The following is a 20437-nucleotide window of genomic DNA, read 5'->3' as shown; positions in this document are numbered from 1 at the left end:
GCCACTCCAATACCTTGACTTTGTTGTCCTTAAGTCATTTTGCCACAACTTTGAAAGTATGCTTGGGGTCATTGTCCATTTGGAATACCCACTTGTGACCAAGCTTTTACTTCCTGACTGATGTCTTGAGATGTTGCTTCAATTTAAAAAACTTCTTACGACAACCCGATCCCGTCACCGGGACTGAGTTTGACAATAGTCAGTGAAAAATCAGAGTGCCAGATTCAAAACCACAAATCTAATAATTTCAATTTCTCAAACATAGGACTATTTTTACACCATTTTATAGATACACTTCTCCTGAATCGAACCACGTTGTCCGATTTCAAAAAGGCTTTACAGCGAAAGCAAAACATTAGATTATGTTAGGAGAGTACATAGACATAAATAACCACACAGCCATTTTCCAAGCAACTAGATGCAACACAAATACCCAAAACACAGGTAAATGAAGCACTAACCTTTGACGATCTTCATCAGATGACACTCCTAGGACATCATGTTACACAATACATGCATTTTATGTTCGATAAAGTTCATATTTATATCTAAAAACAGCATTTTACATTGGCGCATGACGTTCAGAAAATATTTTCCCTCAAATACTGCCGGTGAATAAGCAGTACAATTTACAAAAATACTCGTCATAAACGTTGATAAAATATTAAACTGTCATTCAAAGAATTATAGATGAACATCTCCTTTATGCTAACGCTGTGGAAGATTTCAAAATAACTTTACTGGGAAAGCACACTTTGCAATAATCTGAGTACTGCGCTCAGAAAAATACACTACGCAATACAGATAGCCGCCATTTTGGAGTCATCTAAAATATTAAACAGCATTAGAAATATTCCCTTACCTTTGATGATCTTCATCAGAAGGCACTTCCAGGAATCCCAGGTCCACAACAAATGTTGTTTTGTTCGATAAACTCCATAATTTATGTCAAAATAGCTCCTTGTTGTTCGCGCGTTCAGTTCAGCTACTCCAAATGTAGGAAGCGCGGCGAAAATTTCACGACGGAAAGTCAAAAGTTATATTTACGTTCGTTCAAACATGTCAAACGTTGTAAAACATCAATCTTTAGGGCCTTTAGAACGTGAAAATTCAGTAATATTCCAACCGGACGAAACCAGTGTCTTGAAAAACTTTTGGAACAGAGCTACCTCTCGCGTGAATGCGCGCCAATGAACTGATGTCCTTCCCTGGGTCACCAACTTCCCAGCCTTCTTGTTCGGTCTCTGTTCATCATAGACGCCTCAAACAACTTTCTAAAGACTGTTGACATCTAGTGGAAGCCTTAGGAAGTGCACAATGATTACTGAGTCACTGAGTGTTTGATAGGAAATGACTTGAAAAGAGTCCATCCATCAGATTTCCACTTCCTGGTAGGATTTTTCGTCAGGTTTTTGCCTGCCATATGAGTTCTGTGAAACTCACAGACATAATTCAAACAGTTTTAGAAACTTCAGAGTGCTTTCTATCCAAATCTACTAATAATATGCATATCCTAGCTTCTGAGTTTGAGTAGGAGGCAGTTTAATATGGGCATGTATTTCATCCGAACGTGAAAATACTGCCCCCTACCAATATGAGGATATCAACATAATTTCCCCCCCTCATGATGCCATCTATTTTGTGAAGTGCACCAGTCCCTCCTGCAGCAAAGCACTCCCACAACATGATGCTGCCACCCCTGTGCTTCAAGGTTGGGATGGTGTTCTTCGGCTTGCAAGCCTCCCCCTTTTTCCTCCAAACATAACGATGGTCATTATGGCCAAACAGTTCTATTTTTGTTTCATCAGACCAGAGGACATTTCTCCAAAAAGTGCAATCCTTGTCCCCATGTGCAGTTGCAAACTGTAGTCTGGCAGAACAAGATCCGGATCCTTAGCATTGAGAAAGAGGTTTCTGGAGGGGCGAGGGTTTTGAAATAAGACACAGACTGGTGAGGAAACTTCAAACTTATTTCCCTATTCACTTTTCCTATTGTAAACAAGTGAAATAGATCAACGGTGCATGTGAAGGAGGCATACAAGGTAATGTGGATGGAGAAGGAAATGCATTGCTTTACAATGACCATCAGGGTGTACCCTTTCCATGCATACTAAATGTCTGCACTTTGTGACTTGACCTACATTGCAAACTCCTTGAATATGACCATAGCGCGTGATTTATAGCCTTTATGGGGGTAGGTGGTGGGGGTGGGAGATTCTTATGACATTGCCAGCAATAAGATTTGAGTTACATATCTTTTTAAAGATTTATGTTACGATATTGTTTGCACTGGTATTCACCTGGTATTCATTTACTAGAACATTATGTGGTATCAATAGGTCCTTTCTGTTACTTACTTTCAACACAATTGGTAACTACGTATCTGGTTGCTACTAAAACGGTAGCTACCAGTTTTAATAAATCCTAAACAGTTTGTAACGATCAGTAATTTAAAGTCAACTTTTTGGTTATTATTATGTAATTACCATTTTACCATATAATTTCCAAGTAAATACCGGGTCATTTCTATGCCATAAAAAAGTTTGAAAACATTTCTGTGACTAGGCTTGACTCTTCAGGTCACAGTTCAACCTGAGCTGGTAACGGAGAGGTGAAGGGGTGAGTGATTTGGGATGGGTCTTGTGTGGAATGCAGAGCACCCTTTCACCCCTGAGATCAGAGTAAATGGAACTAATCAGAAGAGACCCCCAGAATGCATTGTGGTTGACCTGTGTGAGCTTGGTCTGTATGCTTGTGCTTCAGCCTCCCGAGTGGTGCCCTCAGGCTGTACCACACCATGTGCACTCTCACTCTCTTTGAGAAGCAGTCACTACCTCTCTCAGTCACTACCTCTCTCAATCTCATTGATTTGAAGTCTTTTTTTTAGATCGGGATTGGGGGTGAAGATTCAGGAGATAGCAGAAAAGAGACACACAGTGGGGGCTTTATCCACAGCAAAAATCTCAGAGATGGAATTGGGTGTGAGATTCACTGCAGTATTACTCAGTGCTGTTTCATCCAGAACGGTTCGATCCAAATCTGACTGGTATTTTATACAACATCCCCTCGTCTTGCACCAACATGTATCTAGACGTGAAGATGTGAGCACAATACCACTGTGTTAATTTGATCAAAGATGTGGAAAGATTATTTAAAGACATCATGACAACATTGGTATATTGAGCAGAGCCATTTTCTGTAGGAACAGAGCTGACATGATTTCTTATTCTACATGTCAGAGTGGCATATTTGTTCTACACAATATATCCTACCTGAAAGTTTCACAATGCTGTGCCCTGCTGAATGCAGCCCAGTGATGGTTAAGAGGTGTAGGTGAGTGTTTCATGTGGTCCTCCCGGACCTCTCTGCTCTACTGCTATCTCATTTCGTATATGTTATTTTCTGGTCTAGCTAGTTCTGTTCTGCTCCCGAGTTATGTGCAACTGATCTGCTAAATGCCGTGCTCTACTCTATTCTTCTGTGTTCAGTTCTGCTCTATGCAACTTAGGTCTATGCTGAGTTTTGCCCTGCTTCATTCTGTTCTGATTGGTGTTCTACTGTGATGTGGAGCTCCTTTATATTCTGTTCTGGGCAGTTGTGTCTCTGCATTGGAAAGCATTGTGCAGCCTATCAAAATGCATCAGATATTTTATTCTTCACAACTGTTCTTCCCAAAGTAAAACATTTCTAAACTGGTGATAACTCCATATTGTCATTAATTGAGAAATGTATTAATTGGTTTGTTTTTACTGGTTTGTTGTGAATGTGAAGCAAGGGTTTTTATGCTTTTGATTCCCCAGCACTGTTTACTGTTTTTGTTTTTAATTCACTATTTTCATTAGCTCCAGTACAGTTGATATATAAAGCATCTAATTCCAGTCCAAACGGAGGTTCACATAATTATGTCTTTGAAGCTTTTGAGCTCTACCCACAATACCACCACCAACACCCAATTGGAAAAACACGAGACAATTTACTCCAGGCAATGTCACTATCCCTTGAGTAATGTTTCAGCATCCTCTAGTGGTTAATTGTCAGATTAGATTAGAGAAGGTTACTGCAGACTAATAACTTTGCAATACAGCAAGGCCCTCAATTTAGACTGCTTTCCCTCCCATAAAACGCACACGTAGTCTGTTAAAGCATGGGAACTTCAAGTAAATGTATTGTGAATGGACCAAAAGAGAATAAGCTCAAATTGTATTCCATCACTCTATTTCTATGCTAGTGCCATAGTGTTACACCCAATATATTCATCTCTACCTTTATTTAGCCAATCAACTCTTTAAAAACCAACTGCCAGAATCCAACCATAGTATTTGGTCTGTAATCGATACTGGTAGCTCCTCAAACATGACTGGGTGCTCCTTAAAATAGAAAACATTGGCTAACGAGGCTGGCAATATCCCCTGCTTAGACATTATAATGGGGTAATAAGAACTGTCAAGACTAACAATGCACTACAACTGCATTCTTAGCAGTATTCCTTTCAGTTCTACTTAGTGATGGCAATATATTAGTTTTTAGTTATTTTGTCTGTCTTATCTGTGTGTGTGTTTTGGGTGGGTAGGTAAGTGTGGGTGGATGAGAGACTGTATCATATACTTGAGTGAGAGTCTACAATGCACTCCCACTCAAAAGAACACTTATGGTCGACCATGAGGGATTTATTTGAACTGTACCCTATAATATTTTCACACCTGAAGAGTCGTGTTAGTTCCCAAAACGAATACCTTTGTAGGCCAGTCCAACCCCAGTCAGTCACAACTGCTCATTATCTTTCCAATGGAAGAGGCCTTGCATTTTGGCCATCACGGCATGATCACCATTCTCCAGGACTATCAAAACAAGTACAACCCACAAGAGGCCCCCAAGAAGGACAAGGAGACAGCCGAGAACAACCTGGGCGGCCTGCTGTAGTGTAGACATCCAAGCCAGTAGATGGCGCCACGCTGCTTTTGTATCCTCTCTACTGGACTGCTGTTTCTTTGGTGGGATAAACACTTTTTGGAGTGACTTTTGTCGACTTTGTATAATGACTTTATTTCTGAACTGTGTGTTTGATTAAATGTGTTTTATATTTTTTATACTCCTTTGTTTTACTGTAAGTGTTTTGCTTTACCTTTTGTTGTGCGCTTTGGTGACGGTGTTGCTTATTTTTGCTGGAGGGCCACAATGTGTAGTAATCTTTGGCCAAACCAGGCACACTAGAGTCTATGGAGCGATATGATGTTGAATCTGAAATTCAATTTATGTTGGCAATAATATCACTCCATACCATTCTAGCTATATGTCTTGGTTAATGCCTGGTTGGAAAAAATGAAAAAGACTGTAGCTCCTGAAGACATTATGGGCCACCACTTGGGTATAAGCACTATATGGTCCTGTAGCCTACTTTGTCACATGTAAACAAGTTTAGGATGCCAAATGTTACCAAACATCCTACGCTTCCACTAGTCCCAGTCAAACTTATCTTGACCTTTATCAACCCTACTGCATATGCCCTGTAGCTTTCATTTCAATTTCATTTTATTGTACTTTGTTTGGGATGGCACAAGACACTTTTTAAAAAATGTGTGTATATTTTTGGTCTAGTGTTCTTTTTCTGTATTATGATTTTATCATAACAATGGAATTTTACTTCTCTATTGCTCAATACTGTATGCTATGCGCACACAGTTGTTTGTTGTAGATCTGGAACCACTGACAGAATAGGGGAGTATCTGTGGCCACATGATAAAACACTAGTCTGGCATCACTAGTCTGAAAATAGGAGGAAACCAGTTGGACATGTACATAAACATATGGCAGTTGACATTAATATTGTCAAAAACACATCCTAGATGTCTCACACTTTTTGAATGAACTTGTGCCTTTGGCCAGGATCCAATTTTCCCACGGAGCTGGTGTGTAAAGGACCATATAAAATCATCTGAATGAGGGTTATTCATGATTCAGTGGGATTATAGCATAGTTGAATTCAATTTAATTTCCAATGAGTTTAAGAAATTAATGGAAAGACATGTACTTATTGTATTGAATATGTACAAAAACAGTTTGTTGATTTAGTGTGTCAGTTTTGTGGAGGTCCAATATGAATGTAAAATCCAGACAGTTGAGGAATGACAAGCAGTATGACATGAGCGATACCAAAAACATAGCTACTGCAGTCAGTTTACAACCAGAGTTTTTCTTTTTTCATTTGTTTATTGCTTAAACAGAAATTTTAACACAGCATAAACCAATACTGATCAAATTAGAAATCAAAGCAGTGGTAGGTTTTATGGGGAAAACATTCAATCAAATAAAAAAAAATTGTATTGGTCACATACACATGGTAATCAGATGTTAATGCGAGTGTAGCGAAATGCTTGTGCTTCTAGTTCCGACCGTGCAGTAATATCTAACAAGTAATCTAACAATTTCACAACAACTACCTTATACACACAAGTGTAAAGGCATGAATAAGAATATGTACATATAAATGTATGGATGAGCGATGGCCAAACGGCATAGGCAAGATGCAGTAGATGGTATAGAGTACAGTATATACATATGAGATGAGTAATGTAGGGTATGTAAACGTTATATGAAGTGGCATCGTTTAAAGTGACTAGTGATACATTTACTACATCAAATGTTTTATTATTAAAGTGGCTAGAGATTGAGTCAGTATGTTGGCAGCAGCCACTCAATGTTAGAGATGGCTGTTGAACAGTCTGATGGCCTTGAGATAGAAGCTGTTTTTCAGTCTCTCGGTCCCAGCTTTGATGCACCTGTGCTGACCTCGCCTTCTGGATGATAGCGGGGTCCTTGATGATCTTTTTGGCCTTCCTGTGACATCGGGTGATGTAGGTGTCCTGGAGGGCAGGTAGTTTTCCCCCGGTGATGCGTTGTGCAGTTGCTGTACAAGGCGGTGATACAGCCCGACAGGATGCTCCCGATTGTGCATCTGTAAATGTTTGTGAGTGTTTTTGGTGACAAGCCAAATTTTTTCAGCCTCCTGAGGTTGAAGAGGCGCTGTTGCGCCTTCTTCACCACGCGGTCTGTGTGTGTGGACCATTTCAGTTTGTCCGTGGTGTGTACGCCGAGGATCTTAAAACTTTCCACTTCTCCACTACTGTCCCGTCGATGTGGATAGGGGGGTGCTCCCTCTGCTGTTTCCTGAAGTCCATGATCATCTCCTTTGTTTTGTTGACGTTGAGTGTGAGGTTATTTTCCTGACACCACACTCCGAGGGTGTAGCATAAGAACAGCTTCATTGGCACAATGGACAATAACCTTGCACAATGTTCTAATCTAACATTCTAATCTATATCTGGAGAACCCTGTCCTCTCTGTACATTCCATTTCTATCTCTACCATTACTTTTTCATTTGTGTAATGCACTGTTACCGTTTTGCAGCAACACTGAGATGGTGACATTGTGCATAGAGATATAGAACATGTTAAAATGATATCCAAAGAATGACAAAGATAATGGAACATGTTGCCACAGACATTTAACCTCATTCACCACTCCTTTAATAGTCTGGGAAACACCTGACTTGAACCCTCCAACCAATCACCACCCTAAGACATAGAGGAACAGGTCTCAAAATCTGACATTGGTTTTGTCCTTGTTATAACATGTCTGTTGCAGTGGAGGTGGTTCGAAGAAGGGTAACCTTGCCTGAGCCCTGATAACTTGTGTTAGCTGTCTAGGCTTTAGCTCAGAGGAGTTCGAATCCCTGCAGGTCATATGGACAGATGGTTTAAGTCAGGTGTCACCAATAGTCGCAGATCAATCTAAAATTCCAACTAAGACAGTTCTGAATGTATTGTTATACAGTCGTGGCCAAAGGTTTTGAGAATGACACAAATATTAATTTCCACAAAGTTTGCTGCTTCAGTGTCTTTACATATTTTTGTCAGATGTTACTATGGAATACTGAAGTATAATTACAAGCATTTCATAAGTGTTTTACTGACAATTACATGAAGTTGATGCAAAGAGTCAATATTTGCAGTGCTGACCCTTCTTTTTCAAGACCTCTGCAATCCACCCTGGCATGCTGTCAATTAACTTCTGGGCCACATCCTGACTGATGGCAGCCCATTCTTGCATAATCAATGCTTGGAGTTTGTCAGAATTTGTGGGTTTTTGTTTGTCCACCCGCCTCTTGAGGATTGACCACAAGTTCTCAATGGGATTAAGGTCTGGGGAGTTTCCTGGCCATGGACCCAAAATATCAATGTTTTGTTCCCCGAGCCACTTAGTTATCACTTTTACCTTATGGCAAGGTTCTCCATCATGCAGGAAAAGGCATTGTTCATCACCAAACTGTTCCTGGATGGTTGGGAGAAGTTGCTCTCGGAGGATGTGTTGGTACCATTCTTTATTCATGGCTGTGTTCTTAGGCAAAATTCTGAGTGAGCCCACTCCCTTGGCTGAGAAGCAACCCCACACATGAATGGTCTCAGGATGCTTTACTGTTGGCATGACACAGGACTGATGTTAGCGCTCACCTTGTCTTCTCCGGACAAGCTTTTTTCTGGATGCCCCAAACAATCGGAAAGGGGATTCATCAGAGAAAGTGACTTTACCCCAGTCCTCAGCAGTCCAATCCCTGTACCTTTGCAGAATATCAGTCTGTCCCTGATGGTTTTCCTGGAGAGAAGTGGCTTCTTTGCTGCCCTTCTTGACACCAGGCCATCCTCCAAAAGTCTTTGCACTCACTGTGCGTGCAGATGCACTCACACCTGCCTGCTACCATTCCTGAGCAAGCTCTGTACTGGTGGTGCCCCGATCCCGCAGCTGAATTAACTTTAGGAGACAGTCCTGGCACTTGCTGGACTTTCTTGGGCGCCCTGAAGCCTTCTTCACAACAATTGAACCGCTCTCCTTGAAGTTCATGATGATCCGATAAATGGTTGATTTAGGTGCAATCTTACTGGCAAGCAATATCCTTGCCTGTGAAGCCCTTTTTGTGCAAAGCAATGATGACGGCATGTGTTTCCTTGCAGGTAACCATGGTTGACAGAGGAAGAACAATGATTCCAAGCATTACCCTCCTTTTGAAGCTCCCAGTCTGTTATTCAAACTCAATCAGCACGACAGAGTGATCTCCAGCCTTGTCCTCGTCAACACTCACATCTGTGTTAACGAGAGAATCACTGACATGATGCCAGCTGGTCCTTTTGTGGCAGGGCTGAAATGCAGTGGAAATGTTTTTTGGGGATTCAGTTCATTTACATGGCAAAGAGGGACTTTGCAATGAATTGCAATTCACCTGATCACTCTTCATAACATTATAGAGTATATGCAAATTGCCACCATATAAACTGAGGCAGCAGACTTTGTGAAAATTAATATTTGTGTCATTCTCAAAACTTTTGGCCACGACTGTACATGGATGTCCTTTTCTGTTATTTTAAGGAATACATGATCAAGTTCATTTGTTAAGAGGTGTGCAAGAGTGTGATTGCTCCTTGCAGTGGAATATGTACACATATATAAATATATTTTAATTAACATGGTTAAAAAAAACAAAGCTTTTCAGGCATGTGAGAGAGCTCTTATTTTAATTAATTGAAACAATGAAGTCCAGGCAGTCGTGAGTACAGTTTAGAAGTACTTTGCATATAAGGGTTGTTCCACAAATTCAGTATAACTTGTTACAACCTGGCTCAAGATTGTTTCATAACAAGAATCAGACTTACACTTCAGACACAGAGATGAGCTCCGTCTGAATGTAGCCAGCCTCAGAGGCACTCTCCAACTCCATTGGCTGAGCAGCTGAGAAGGTCAAAGGTTATAGACGTCTAGAGGTTATCATCAGAACCAAACACAGGTGGCAGGTGGTCCCTAAATTGGGGAGCACGGATTCATAGTAATGGCTGGAATGGAGTAAATGGAATGGTATCAAACACATCACACACTCCATTCCAGACATTATTTTGAGCCTTCCTCCCCTCACCAACCTCCTGTGGCAAGGCATTACCAGTGGTCAGTATTTCAAATGGGGGAAAAGGGTGTGGCACAACAAAATAAGAAAAGTATGCTATGCAGTATATATTGTGTATAATAGCTTAGACTGGAATTGAAGTCTTCAACACCATTTGTACCTTTTTCAACTACTCAATCTTTCCTCAACACACATACATTTCTAACAGCTTGTTAGTTACCTTCTGTGGGGCGGCTGTAGTAGCGTGTGAAGGCACTGTCTTTGGGGATGTTGGGGTAGAGGTAGAGCAGAGGGTTCTCAGGGATGTTCTCAGCAGCCATCACCTTGTAGTTGCGGAGGATGTCAGGAAAAGAGACGGCGGCCAGCTCCTTCTTAGTGTAGGGCTCCACTGCGTGGAAATGGACGTCTATATGTTCATAGATATACAGTTGAAGTCGGAAGTTTACATACACCTTAGCCAAATACATTTAAACTCCAGTTTTTCACAATTCCTGACATTTAATCCTAGTAAAAATTGCCTGTCTTAGGTCAGTTAGGATCACCACTTTATCTTAAGAATGTGACATTTTCAGAATAATAGTAGAGAGAATGATTTATTTCAGCATTTATTTCTTTCATCTCATTCCCAGTGGGTCAGAAGTTGACATACACTCAATTAGTATTTGGTAGCATTGCCTTTAAATTGTTTAACTTGGGTCAAACGATTCGGGTAGCCTTCCACAAGCTTCCCACAATATGTTGGGTGAATTTTGGCCCATTACTCCTGACAGAGCTGGTGTAACTGAGTCAGGTTTGTAGGCCTCCTTGCTCGCACACACTTTTTCAGTTCTGCCCACAAATGTTATTTTGGATTGAGGTCAGGGCTTTGCGATGGCCACTCCAATACCTTGACTTTGTTGTCCTTAAGCCATTTTGCCTCAACTTTGGAAGTATGCTTGGGGTCATTGTCCATTTGGAAGACCCATTTGCGACCAAGCTTTAACTTCCTGACTGATGTCTTGAGATGTAGCTTCAATATATCCACCAAATTGTCCTTCTCATGATGCCATCTATTTTGTGAAGTGCACCAGTCCCTCCTGCAGCAAAGCACCCCCACAACATAATGCTGCCACCCCCATGCTTCACGGTTGGGATGGTGTTCTTCGGCTTGCAAGCCTCCCCCTTTTTCTTCCAAACATAACAATCGTCATTATGGCCAAACAGTTCTATTTTTGTTTCATCAGACCAGAGGGGGAAAAAAAGTACAATCGTTGTCCCCATGTGCTATTGCAAACCGTAGTCTGGCTTTTTTAATGGCGGTTTTGGAGCAGTGGCTTCTTCCTTGCTGAGCGGCCTTTCAGGTTATGTCGATATAGGACTTGTTTTACTATGGATATAGATACTTTTGTACCTGTTTCCTCCAGCATCGTCACAAGGTCTTTTGCTGTTGTTCTGTGATTGATTTGCACTTTTCGCACCAAAGTATGTTCATATCTAGGAGACAGAACGCGTCTCCTTCCTGAGCGGCATGACGGCTGCGTGGTCCCATGGTGTTTATACTTGCGTACTATTGGTTGTGCAGATGAACGTGGTACCTTCAGGCGTTTGGAAATTGCTCCCAAGGATGAACCAGACTTGTGTAGGTCCACCATTTTTTTGGCTGATTTCTTTTGATTTTCCCATGATGTCAAGCAAAGAGGCACTGAGTTTGAAGGTAGGCCTTGAAATACATCCACAGGTACACCTCCAATTGACTCAAATGATTCAATTAGCCTATCAGAAGCATCTAAAGCCATGACATTTTCGGGAATTTTCTAAGCTGTTTAAAGGCACAGTCAATTTAGTGTATGTAAACTTCTGACCCACTGGAATTGTGATACAGTGAATTAAAAGTGAAATAATCTGTCTGTAAACAATTGTTGGAAAAATTACTTGTGTCATGCACAAAAGTATAGTTTGTTAAAACAAAAAATTTGTGGAGTGGTTGAAAAATGAGTTTTAATGACTCCAACCTAAGTGTATGTAAACTTCCGACTTCAACCGTACATAAATGCACACACACACACACACACAATGTGATAGGAGAATGTGTTCTCAGTCAGCTTACCTGGTAAAATAATACAAACAGAAACACATATACCTGAGACAGATGTAGAGACACATACTCATAATGTGTAAAAACAATTAAAATATATATATTTTTGTCTGTCCATTGGTATGTACACTGAGTATATATACCACACATTAGGAACACCTTCCTCATATTGAGTTGCACCCTCTCCCCACACTTTTGCCCCCAGAACAGCCTCAATTCGTCGAGGCATGGACTTTACAAGGTGTCGAAAGTGTTCCACAAGGATGCTGGCCCATGCTGACTCCAATGCTTCCCACAGTTGTGTCAAGTTGGCTGGATATCCTTTGGGTGGTGGACCATTCTTGATACACACGGGAAACTGTTGAGCGTGAAAATCCCAGCAGTGTTGCAGTTCTTGACTCAAACCGATGCACCTGGCACCTACTACTATACCCCATTCAAAGGCACTTAAATATGTTGTCTTGCCCATTCACCCTCTGAATGGCACACATACACAATCCACGTCCCAATTCTCTCAAGGCTTAAAAATCCTTCTTTAACCCATCTCCTCCCCTTCATCTACAGCTACAAAGCTACAAACACACATGCACACAAAAAAAACACACCGTTATTGGAGCCCTCCACCCAGGTGAAGGTAATGGCTCCCTCTCGGCTGCTCTCGCTGAAGCGCAGCAGGAAAGTTCCAGGCTCCTTGTCCTTCAGCAGGGCCTTCTCTCTCTCCTTACTAACAAAGCCCATGATACACCTATAGACCATAGAGATGTAGTGGATTATAGCACAATAAAGTCACTTTTCAAAAAAGTAATGTAAACCTAGTCTTCAGAAAGGCATACTGAAGTAATGTGAGTTGGAGAGATGTTTTCCCCATCATTCCACAGACACAGCAGGTGTCTCTTGATCAGGTCCAGTATTCCCTCGATCCACAGCCAGAAGGGAAAGCTCTTCTCATTCACATTCTGCTCAGGTAAAGACACACTCAATACACAACCCATAGTAAACACACACGGGTTGGCTAAAACACTAAACTTCCAGTGAGATGCTCACCTTGCAGAACTTGGTCCAGGGGATGAGCCCATTAGGGTTTCCCGCTGCTTCTCGACCTGTCACAGGAGTTTCATATTATTATTGGTTCACTTTAATGGAATGACCTTAAGCAACATTTGCATTGTTAGCCTTTATCTGGGATTAGTTGGCCAAATGAGTTGGTCAACTTGACTCCCTTGCCAGATATGTGTGTAGAGAAAAACTAATAGCTACCTCACACACTGTATGTATGACTGTTAAATGAATTTTATATCTTTGATGATAATAATCAATAATCAATTCGCCTTGACTAATTCCCAAGGTTTGTAAGACAATGGGTTAAAATAATTAGGCAAGGACTCAGCTTTCTGCAAAAGGTATCTGTAGCTTTTATTCAGAGAACGTTCTGAGGTCAGGATAACAAAACAGTCATTATATAGTTCTTGCTTTCTTACGCACATGCATTTACACACACTGTTGGTGACCTGCTTCCCCCACAAACTTCTCACACTCTTTATCATCTCCCGAGCTCGCCTGTTCCTTTCCCTCAAGGTTAGAAATGCTTTGAAGCTTTTACTCCCAGGACCATCTGTCTCCTGGTGTCCCTCGTAATTGCATATACACATTTCTTTCCCTATCCCATGGTTCCTGGACTTTCCAGAACTAATCAAACTTATCTATCCCTACATTGATCATTACATTGATTATTCATTAACCATTCTGTATGACTAATAATTCATCATGGTTTATTGATTCATTTACCTTTATTAGATAATTCTCTTATCAATTCCACCCTTAAATGATTCAATAATTCACCATGATTTGATCAGATGCTATATGAGAACCCTACTAATCACATGCTATATGTAAATGCAATAATCACTCGCTACATGGAAATACATCACACACTATATGGAAATACATCACACGCTATATGGAAATACAATACATCACACGCTATATGGAAATACAATACATCACACGCTATATGGAATACAATACATCACACTACAATGATTTAAACAAGTCCAATACATGAATATTCCTCATATTCTTCCATTACTGTCCTAGGCCTATTTCCAATTATGACACTTCTTTTTAGGATTTTCATCATAATTTTCATTTAAGGAACAGTGTATCTAAATGTTGAAAATTGTTTCATCAAACATTGGCTCCTCGTTGTTGAAAGAGACGGAACCATCTTCCTGGCCTGGAGGCACGCAATCGCCATCCCACTGATCGGCGCTCGGAATGGGTCCATATCTCACCATATGCTGCGTCATCGATCTCTCTAGAGTCCTGGTGATTAAACCTCTCACACATGGAATGAGACAACATTCACACAACACAAACACACTCATACAGGTGAAAGCAGCCCATAATACAGTTCTTACAATACTTTTCCATTTCGCAAACATGGGCTGTGTTCTCAGGAATGTACGTGTAGCGCTGAACCTAATCATTCTACCTACACTGCCCTCTTCTGCCAATAACATATCGAGAGTCAGTCTATTTTACCAGGTCATGAGGGGGGTGGCGGATAATTGATCAGAGAACCTCTTTACTGCATCCCCATTTTCATTCATGAATCTCTGTTGATTATAAAATATGTCATTAATCCCATCCACATTTTTATTTATTGTCAACCACCAAAATAATGTAGTGTTAAAGCTTTCACATATTTGATTCATAGCTTTGTATTCATCTGGAACTTCCCTGAGGATGCCAATAGCATCCATCTAGACAAAGCTACTCCCATCCTGGTCAAAACTCCTCCTGTGCCTACTTTAGCCTCCTATAACTGGCCTCTGATGACTAACTTGACTTGGTTGGACCTATAACCCCAGGGCGCAAGTTCCTAACCACCCTTTGTGGTAATTTCCGTCGTATGCGTCCTTTGCTGGTACTAGCCCACCCTTCATCAGTTATAGGTGCTGTGAGGTTAAGAATGTTCTATTCCTCTCTCAAACCTAAGTCAGTCACATTACCAATTACCTTTCAGTCATTAAAATCATCTAAGTTCTCGGTGCCATTCTTGTATCTATAACACTGGTATTCATCCGGAATTTAGGTGAACCGAGGTGGGTTGGCTGAGTACTTCAATCTGGCCAACCCCAATTCCTGTACAGTTGTCTGCTTCCCCAGGAAATTGTTTAATGTTTACCTTAAATTCTACATCTTGATCTTCTTCGACTCCTTATTCTGTATGTCACTCATCAGTGTATTATATAGTTTATCTTCTACTTCTTCTCAATGACAACGGTATCGTATGATTAGTACCAGAAGGTGGTGGATCTGAATGTATCAGTCAGATTAGACTATGATGCAGCTCAGAGTCTCTACTCTTCCCAAAAACCGCCAACCCTCTCCTGCCCTTAGTCTCTCTGCTAGGTACCACCCCATACTCACACCTCTAGGAGCACACACAGTGATGAACGGTCGGGATAGGAAATCTTCGTTAAGGAGGTAACCCCCGGACCCTGTTGGTACTCGGTTCTTCTCCTAACTCTGTGTGTGATCAACAGTGTTCATATGTGTACATACCTCCTTGCAGTGGGTAACGTGGACCCAAGTGACTCTCTCAGCTTTTCTAATGGCAAAGGCAGTGGTTTAACAGAACCTGGTATGGGCCTTCCCAACGGGACTGCTTCCAGTTTCCTCAGGGACTGGATCCACACCCAGTCTCCTAGTTGGATTGAGTGAATCACCTTCTCCTGTAATTCACCTGTTGGACACAAAATCTTGGACATACGGGTTTGGTTAACAAACAGTCTTCTCATGTGCTCTGCTAGTATTTCTTCAACTTCTATGTCTACCTGTTCTGGTATCTCTATTCTCCCTAACTCTGGCATTCTATAGGCTTTATCTGATTAGCTAAACTGTCATCCATCATTTAAAGAGATGGCTCCTAGTAAACCAACTCTAGGGATAATATCTTGACTTAATATTTTAGCTACCATAATCATGTCCACCAAGTAAGTTGGGAACGCTTCTACTCTGTCATTCTTATCTGTTACTGTTAAACACCCCTTCTTCCCCTCAATTCGGAATATCTCAATAAGGTAAATTTCCAACTGTTGGAATGGATATCTTACAATTTTTTTTTTTTTTAAGTAATTATCCTCTAGGCCATCACTCTTTCCTAACTACTCTACTATACTTCCCTCCCCTTGATACATTGCGTAGCCTATGTATCAATATTGCTGCGTATCCATACAATGTCTTTGGTAGGATAAGTAAATTATCCTTATGTCAGACCTTCTCTTGTAGGATGCCCCCTTTCATTTTCCACATGTCCAATTCTCCCTGGGGCCTTCATCCTCGGCTATTCTGTAAAATTTCTCTGTCTAGTTTCTTATCGTCTTTAAGATTAATCTATGCTGCTTTGTATGGTTTTAAATGTCTATGTGCTTGTCTGTGTAAATAGTAACTTTTCTCTCCTTTCTTATTTCACCGGTTCTAGTCAATGCTACTATTTCGGCCTACTGTGCAGAATAGTGTCTGGGCAATGGTTCAGAGTCTAACACCTGAAACCAACTAAGCCCTTTTAGTTAGGGTAACAATTACTTTCAACAAAATGATCATATCTCCTCCTAGCGAATTTACCAAACATAAACTTAAAATCAAAACTAAAATACGTGCCTGCCAATGGAGCCGATAGTCTCTCCATGAATTAATATCCTAAAGCTAAGTGAACCAAATTCTCTTCCTATCTACTCCTGCTGGCCCCCCTTCTTTCTTCCTGCTACTCCCCAACCCTCAAGGTTACAGCAGTGCAGGGGAGGATCTCTCTGTCTGCCCTTCTATCTGTCTCCAGCTTTTTCTCATAACAGAAAGTATCAAATCTGGGTTGTTTCCAAATATTGACTAAATGTCTCATTGTCTCCTTGGTTGCACTCCTGAACTTTAGAAAAATCAACCTGTCTAGATATTGCATATCTACTTAAATTTATCTCGATACCCTCAATAATCCTGGATCACCTACAGATGTCATGTATCCCTGTCCTGTTGACATAAGTCTACCATTGTTAAACTTATTCACAACAAAATATATTCATAAATCTCTTACAATGAATTCAACAACAGCTGACTTCCTAAGGGAAAATAAACGTATCTAGATCATGTAAAAAAATACCCCTGCTACTGGTCAAAATATTTTCAAATCACATAATCCGATCAAAATGACTCATCTGATTTACTCCACCCAGGAAAAATATTTTACCCTTATTGTTCTAGGAAAATAGACTTAAAGAAGCCTACCCTTAGTCTAAGGCTTCGCCCTTTTAGTCTTCTCATTTGTTCAAATTGTCAATTGTGTCTAAGAACTTTAACTCCATCATAATTATCAGTTCTACAAATTCCCTTAAAATCAATATCACCAATGCCCTTAAATTCACCATCCAAATGGCTTTTCAATGTGGCTGATCAGACCACACAGGAAAAGTCACCAGAGGGGTTAAAAAGTCATACCACCCTTTCAGAACCGTGTTTCTTACTACATTAAACAAATTAAGGCTTAGAACTTCATCCACATTTTGTATCCCAGGTTCCCAGAACATTCCCTATCAAAAGAATTTCATGTGTTTATTAAAACTCAGAAAACAAAACTTCCAAAATGCCATGTGTGTATACCCCTTTAAGATATCATGTCCCTAGGAATTTTTTATTTTTTTTCCAAAGAGAGCTAAGCGCTTCTTTTTCCATAAAATAACCACTTGGTCAATGTTTCATCCTATCACACTGATTCAAAAACCCAACAGTTGACTATAAACAAAACCTAATAATACTTAAAATTCCATTGTACTCCCCCCAATCATTAGTTTCAAACTTCCTCAATGGTTTATGTGATAGACCATGCCTTTCTGTGGGCGCCTGACCTTCTTCTCTCTGTATTTGTCTCGACCCCCTCTCTGGCCTCTCCTGTCTTTGTTATTTTTGCAATCTCGGTGATTATGGCCTACTTTATTGCAGTGTTTACACGGCTCCTCACATTCTCTAGCAAAATGTTCTGTCTCGCCACAATTGTAACATCTATTTCCCCCTTTCTCTCCTGCCTTGCTATTTTTTTCTCTTTTGTCACCTCTACCATTCCCTGCAATCTCTCCTAGAGTGGCCATCAGATATTCTGCTCCTTTCCTTTCCTTCTTCTCTTTCTCACCTTTGCCAAGTTTCTCATAGTGTACAGCATATCTCTTTACTTCCCTCAGATCTGCTAGCCCCCACCCTACGAGGTTCTGTTTAATGGCGCGGTTTCCACCTATTTTATTGCAGTGTTTACACAGAACCTCACATTCTCTAGCAAAATGACCCGGTTTGTTACAGTTAAAGCATCCATCTCCCCCTTTCTTTTGTCTATTCCTATCCGGACTTTGGTTATGGTAAACGAGTCTACTGAGGGCTCTGGGTTGTGCAGCACCACCAACACGCTCTCTTCCCCTGGTTCTCATCTTTCTCTCTACCTCCGTTTCTATCCACTTTTTCAATAAAGTGGCTAAATCCTGTCCTCCTCCCTGTGTCTCTTCCTCTCTACCTCCCTCGGCTCCCTGAGGACCAGCATATGGGGAGGGGGTATTGGTACGGGCGGCACTTGATGTGGTAGCCTCCGTCTCACTACCACCATCTCCCTATCTGGGTTCTCTCGCCATCCCTGGTCAGCCAGGGAGGGGTATAATTCGGGTTTGGATGGTGTCTCTGTGGGAGCCGTGGGAGTCCTCTCTGTCTGCTCCTGGCTACCCAAATATTCATTTTTAGTAACACCCTTACTTTTGGCCCCCTCCGCTCTCTTTCTAGCTTCTGCCAGCCAAACACGAGCGGTGTCAAGCCCCTCTGTGCGCTGCTTCTCCGTCTTACCCCCACTGACCTTATGTATTTGTTTTACCATTAATTCCAATCTTTCAACATTTAAACATCCATCAAAATCATACTTCTTCTTCCATCTTTGCCCAAAATGAATGTTTCTTTTATCTTTTCCCAGCATGAAACGTTCATCTCCCGTCAAGACCGGGATTCCCTTAGAGGATTTACTACCCATGTTGCTTAAATCGTTTAAAGTACACCCGTATTTATTCTGTTTCTTCTCCCAATCTAGAGTTTTAGAAATATTATTCGTAAGAACCTTAAACTATGTGCTTTAATTTATACAATTCCGAACCAAATACGATCAGTGTCTACTCGTTGTTAATCTTTAGGTGTATGCTATTTTACCGTTATTAACCTAGAATTTTGGGAATAATTATTCGCATTCTATCCTGACATATTGTTTATATCTCACACGTATACGACTATAAGTTCTTCTTATTTTCCTGTCGTTTCCTGTGACTCTTGACTTTATCAATATATCTTTCACATTAATCTATACAACTCAGGACCAAATACGATCAGTGTCTACTCGTTGTTAATTTTTATGTGTATGCTATTTTACCGTTATTAATCTAGAATTTTAGAATTATTATTCGCATGCTTCCTGACATATTGTTTATATCTCACACGTATACGACTATAAGTTCTTCTTATTTTCCTGTCGTTCCCTGTGACTCTTGACTTTATCAATATATCTTTTGTGTAACAACACCTATTAATTTCCTTAATTATCAATATAGAGATGTTCTGCTAGAATGATTGATCCCCCACACCGATCCTGATTTACAAACACCGCAACCCGTTTTATTTTTAGGTTTTACTGCCTGTTTTTCTTCTCACGATTGTTGACTGGATTCTCCTCACATGCAATCACTCATCCCAGCATAATCACTCTCTCTCTCTCGAAACTTTATCTATAGAGGGGACTCTTGATCGGACATTAGGTCGCATACGTATGCAACTATAAACTACTTTCCAGGGGTCGTAAAGCCCTAGTTAACAGCCTATTTATCTGTTGCTTCATGTAACTCTTGACACCAATATCTGTATCTCACTCCGCCATATTAGGTCTCACTTCACCCAAAGATATCAGACCCAAAGCCGTATTTAGGTACCGACTATCCCCCTATGGACTCTTAACCCTTTTACGTTATCAGGTTCTCACCATAAGACTTAGTTTAGTTTTATGCAGTGGCCACAGTTGCCCAGGGTCGATTTCGGACCCTGTCTCTCTTTCGAATTCGTATCTTTCTGAAGTTACAACTGATTCCTGTCTTCCATTCGCGCAGAATACTTGATTCCCTTTAAAACCGATTTTTCTCCACGCGAACTTCTGAAGCCAGGTCACCAGCTAGAACATTCATCGATTTCAGCGTCTAACACCCAGAGTACATTAAAATCCTCTACTTACTCCCTCCTTTCACTCTCACATCAATCGCTTTTGCCTTACACTCTCAACAATCGCTCTTGCCTTACACTCTCAACAATCGTTTTTGACTTTCACTCACAACAATCGCTTTTGCCTTGCACTCTC

The 20437-nt window shown here is 40.8% G+C and overlaps 2 protein-coding genes across 4 annotated transcripts in view; one reads left to right on the top strand and one right to left on the bottom strand.

The window, feature by feature from the left end:
* LOC115156113 (uncharacterized) overlaps positions 1-20437 on the top strand; it is a 306615-nt gene that overhangs the window by 54426 nt on the left and 231752 nt on the right. The gene's annotated exons all lie outside the window — the stretch shown is intronic.
* LOC115156122 (signal transducer and activator of transcription 1-alpha/beta-like) overlaps positions 9562-20437 on the bottom strand; it is a 32009-nt gene continuing 21133 nt past the window's right edge. For both annotated transcript variants that reach the window (XM_029703441.1, XM_029703440.1), the window contains exons 2-5: positions 13066-13121; positions 12886-12977; positions 12627-12766; positions 9562-10353 (exon numbers count right to left, since the gene is read on the bottom strand). In XM_029703441.1, coding sequence (XP_029559301.1) covers positions 10160-10353; positions 12627-12766; positions 12886-12977; positions 13066-13121 — 482 coding nt within the window. In that variant the 3' untranslated portion in view covers positions 9562-10159. The remainder of the gene's footprint in view (positions 10354-12626; positions 12767-12885; positions 12978-13065; positions 13122-20437) is intronic.

The sequence above is a fragment of the Salmo trutta genome, chromosome 20 (assembly GCF_901001165.1).
Source record: "Salmo trutta chromosome 20, fSalTru1.1, whole genome shotgun sequence".
Lineage (NCBI taxonomy): Eukaryota > Metazoa > Chordata > Actinopteri > Salmoniformes > Salmonidae > Salmo > Salmo trutta.
Note: the sequence above shows the minus strand (reverse complement) of the source record. Positions and strands in the feature narration are given on the sequence as shown.